Raw genomic sequence first — 4,852 nt, forward strand, 5'->3', positions numbered from 1 at the left:
AAGCCGGATTTATTAGAAAGGTACAACTTTGTCATTTTGATATATACTTTCTGAATAATAAAGTGGGCTGCCTTTCGCGAGAGAAGTATGCCAATTATTTAAATAAATAAAAATATATTGCGGATGAGTAACAAGTTTTCATATAGTTCTTTTTAAGTTTAGTTGCTCTCCAAACTAATCTCAAAATCATCCATTTTCAATGATGAGTATGATCGTAGCTCTTCCCAGTTCATATATTAATAAATATATATTATATTAATTATTTCATAGATGAGCTGCTGGGAGTTCCCTTAGTTATTCTGTTGCAAGTTGAGCTGGCAATTTTATAAAATCAACTTACATTTTTACTCTGAGTGTAGGGATTACAAAAGTGCGTCCAAGTCCAAAAGTATTGTCAGTCCTGTCAGATGCAGTAGCAGCACTGGAAAGAGAGGTCTCATGTGCCTGTGGCGGCATTGTTTCGAGTCTGCTTGCCGCACTGCCCTGCCCCTTGCCTCCCCTTGTCTTTAACCCGAGCGAGTTGCATGTGCATTTGGCTGACATTGAGTGCTCCGACAGGCGACGTGTGCGAAAGGACAAAGTCGTCCTTTCGTCCTGTCGTCCATGCAACTCTGGTTGCGTCTTTATGGCTGAAAGCTTTTCTAGCTACTGCTGCCACTGCTGTTACTGCCGTGCCACTAAACATGTCTACTCTGACTCTGGCTGTCTCTCTGTCCTTTTGGCGCGACTCCAAAATATAACTTAAGTTTCTGGTCAAATGAATTTGGCAAAGGTATCCAAAGAGCCAAAGCATACATTTGGGAATCGGAATTTATGCAAAACGTTGACAGCGGAAATGTTGCGTTTTTTCTTTTTTCTTTTGTTGTTTGTTTTTTTTTTTTGTAATTTTTTTGAGACCACATTTTGGCACATTAAGTGGCTTTTCTCGGGGATCACAAACTTTGACTTGTTTTTGCTTTGTCACCTGTTTTTTTGTTTTATTTTTATTTTTGCCGTGCAAAGTTTTTTTTACGATCTTGTCAACATTTTGACTTGAGTGCATTTTTACGCACATGCCAGTCCAGCACTGGCCTACCCCTCCACCGCTGCCCTGCTGGGCCGTAAAATCGAAAAGTAATGCAATAAAATTCGCTTTCATTAAAAGCATTAAAATAGGTTTTTGACATGCCATAAAAATTGTTTTCACGTAAACGCAAAACAGAAAAACTGCTGCTGCCACACTTTACTTATGGCAAGTGGGTGGACTGGGGGTGGGAGTGGGTATTGTGGCACAGTCTTATTCAGAGTCTGGGGAGCTGCCATTGGCTGTTAGCATTCGCGTCTAAATGGGAATTTTATTGTTCTGGGATCTGTGGCAGCCGCATTGCCATTAGCTCAAACACGGCGAAAGACGCTCACCTAACCGCCATAAACTGTGTGTGTCTGTGTGGAATGCGATTTTCTTTCCTTAGGGAAAGCCATTCAGTTTTGGCAGCTATATTATCTATTTCATCATAAAGGCATGTGTGCCAGCTCAAAATAACTAAGGGAATTCTCGGCACTCTCAGCTGTGTGAAACAAGTCTGTTTTGATATATGACAGGAATAATGAACTGTGCAAAAGCTACGATCATACCTTGCCATAATCATGATTTGACGAAAAGAAATCATTTTTAGTTTAGCTTGGAGTGCAATAAAACTGAAATAGAATTTGATGAATAAAAATTGCTGCTTATCTGCCAAAAATTCGTACACTCAGAAAAGAATCAGAATGAAATGTAGAAAATTGCCAAAGTTTGTGACGACAAAAACCCACCTTTTTGTATACAAAGTATAATTATAATTTTTTCTTTTGTTAAATGGTAGATTTTAGAAAAATCTTGAAAATATGTCTAATTTCCAAGATGTTACAGAATTCGTAGCATTATGATTTTTGGATACCTTTAATATTATAAAACATTTGCGTTTTAAGATTTCAACATTTAGTATAGCTTACAAGTTTATATAATTTAAGAAAGTATATTTTATGCTTTTTAGAAATTTATTTCAGAATAATAGAAGAGAAAAAACCCTTCCAAATCGTTGTCCAGTTTTCAAGGCGATTTTCTTAGTCTGAAGTAGAATTTGATGATTATAGTATTAATTTTGAGATAGCTTTAAGCATTTTGTAAATGAGTTATGAATTTGGCCAAAGGCGAGCTGTAAATATGCCCATAAAGTACACAAAATGATGTGAAAACACAAAAATACGCATTTGTTGTCTGACAAGCAATTAAAAACAGATTTTATAGGTAGTCCTGGTCAGAATATTTCTTTGCTTGGCTAATATTACGCCGGACAATTGGCAAATAAACGGAAATGGCCGCCAAATTGGCAATTGACGGAGCAAAATGATGCAAAATCGAACGTGCATTATATTTTCAGCGTTATTAACTTGAAATTACCAGAGGGTGATAGGGAGAGGGGAGAGGGGAAGAGAATTGCTGAACAAGCCGCAGAACGACATGTTATGAGGGGGGAGGGAGAGAGGCAAGCAAGGACAATCAATGAATGTGAAGAGGACAATGCGGAATCGGTCGTCACATCTTAATTGCTGCGACAGCTTGTGGCCAAAAATGCTGGCTTCTATGGGTATCTTATATGTTGTTATACCCTGTAAAAATGGCCAAAAAGGGTAGTGTAATGTTGTGCAATAAACAGACAGAAATATTTGAAGTAATTCGATAAGTATCGACTGACAATCATTCTGATATTTCATACTGTTATTTCAGACTACAATAAAAACTGATTTTAACCTTGTTTACAAGGTATAACGCAGTCTAGGTGCTCTCGCTGGTGCATCACTCTTACTTCTTGTTCGGATTACGTTGAGTTATTTTCATGATGTAATAAATGAAATTAATTTTAATAATTGCAGCGATTTTCATTGGCGAATCGGCTCATTCGTTCGCATTGACTCGTAAACAGCACAAAAATATTGCAAACATTTTTATTTAGGCCACTTATTTTATTTGGCAACAACACACTGATTGCTCCGACTCTATGAACATTATATATATTTATATTTATATATGTTTAATGATGACCATGAAAACTGCTTAATCGGAAGAATGAATATGAATATGAGTAGGAATATATGAAAGCACAGACCAGACTGGGTTTCACATAATAAGCACAAAAACATAAATACGCTGGTGAAATGTGAAAAAAGTCTAACAAAATATCTCTGTGCAAATCCAAATGTTCCTTTCGTATTTATTTTTTTTCCTCGATTTTCTCATTTTTTTTGCACAAACAGCAGCATTTTTAATATGGCTGTCATTTTGGTAGCTTTCGCCCTGTCCCCGAAAAGTTAGCGAGATTTTTATTGGTAATAGCAACGACTATTTTTCGCATTTATAATATAGGGCCATATATTTTCATGAACACTAAATTATGAGAGTCGGCCAGCAGCTGAGTAGGCGCCTCCAACTGAAATTGATAAAAACAATTGCAAACATCTTTCGACATAAATAAATACACACATATTATTTATATGTACTTTCCTTTTCTCGTTAAAGTTTGCTAAATTTCGAAATAAACGTGCTTTTTCTGTGCTCACCATGGAATTTCTATGCAAATTGTTGTGTTTCGATGACTATAAGAAACTCGCAGAGGCATCCAGTTCCCAGCCAATGGATACATTTAGCTATACCATCAGGCACAAATATCCCAAGCGATTGGTCACCTACGACGCCGAAGAGTTGGGTGAACGAAGACTAATACGCAGCTCAGATCTCAGCCAGAGTCTGTTGAGTGCCATGCAACCGGTTTGCCCGAAGAAGGACCAGGTTAAGGATGTGATAAGCAAATGCTGGCAACCCATTTATCCGCTCGATGAGTTGACCAAGGGGCGTTTGGCACAGTTGGAGAAATGTGGCAAGGCGCTGCACAAGTCGACAGTGGAAGAGCTTGGCCCGGAGCACACAGAGAGCAGCAATTGGGATGGCCTCAAACCGATGCAGAAACTCAGTTTCTTTTGGCAGGCGTTGACGGGTCACAAATTGCGTTCGACGCCCTATGCGAATTTCAAGCAGATCATCAGAAGGCGATATCTGAAGAGTCGTCCACAGGTCTGTGAGCGTCGACTGCGTGTTTTGGCTCGTCGCTACTGGCTTTGTTTGAGCAGCAAGGATCGAGTGCCATTTAATTTGCAGGCATTGCTCTATCATGTCAGCACAGGGGATGTGGATCCCTTCGATCATTGTGCTGTGCGTGTGCTCTTGAATCGCTGGCGCTGATGACCCTCAGCTTTCGCTGGCCATTTGGCATTAAAGTGTTGTCTGTGGAAAATGTTCAGATTTTTTCTTTCTTTGTGTGTCTTTTAATTTTCCAGTTGCCCAAGACATATTCTCTTTTATATGAAACAGATGCTGCTGGACTGGGTATGCTTTAAACGGGTATATGTGTTCTATTTTTGTGCAGACTTTCGGCAAAATTCACATTTTTACTTTCAGCTGTCTGTCGTGATGGCTGCAGTCCCTTCTTTGAATGCTCCTCTCCTCTCTCCTCACTCCCCTTTTGATATTTGCACTTGAAACAAAATTGGGGAAACTGGGGAAATGTTACAAATCGAGGCGCCAAAATAATAATGGATCTCAACTCATTTTGCGCACTTTTCAAGGTCAGCATTGAAATGGCATTGAGCATTATACACTCGGAGAAAATCAGTAACTAATTTTGCCACCTCTAAATATATAGACCTGACAATTATCTAAAATCAAATAATATTCCACAAATTTCCTAAAAATAAGAATTGTAAATAAGTTACATCAAATTAAAGATGAATAATTAACTTAAACTTAAAAGACACATTTGTAAAAAAAAATTAACAA

At 38.2% G+C, this 4,852-nt stretch overlaps 1 protein-coding gene across 2 annotated transcripts; it reads left to right on the forward strand.

Annotated features, from left to right (window-relative positions):
* The first annotated feature begins 3,516 nt into the window (after positions 1–3,516).
* On the forward strand, positions 3,517–4,852 carry LOC6569723. Of its 2 annotated transcripts, none has more exons than XM_032741714.2 (2): positions 3,517–4,417; positions 4,475–4,852. In XM_032741714.2, exon 1 carries the CDS (start codon positions 3,581–3,583, stop codon positions 4,256–4,258), a length of 678 nt encoding a protein of 225 aa, XP_032597605.1. In that variant the 5' UTR covers positions 3,517–3,580; the 3' UTR covers positions 4,259–4,417; positions 4,475–4,852. The 2 variants fall into 2 exon arrangements, with proteins under 2 accessions (XP_032597605.1, XP_001995924.1); XM_001995888.3 differs by having other exon boundaries at positions 3,517–4,402.

The sequence above is a fragment of the Drosophila grimshawi genome, unplaced genomic scaffold, assembly GCF_018153295.1.
Source record: "Drosophila grimshawi isolate 15287-2541.00 unplaced genomic scaffold, ASM1815329v1 contig_311, whole genome shotgun sequence".
NCBI lineage: Eukaryota > Metazoa > Arthropoda > Insecta > Diptera > Drosophilidae > Drosophila > Drosophila grimshawi.

Bases quoted from the DNA above. Each gene is read 5' to 3' on its own strand.
- LOC6569723 (XM_032741714.2), top strand. From the start codon at position 3,581: ATGGAATTTCTATGCAAATTGTTGTGTTTCGATGACTATAAGAAACTC.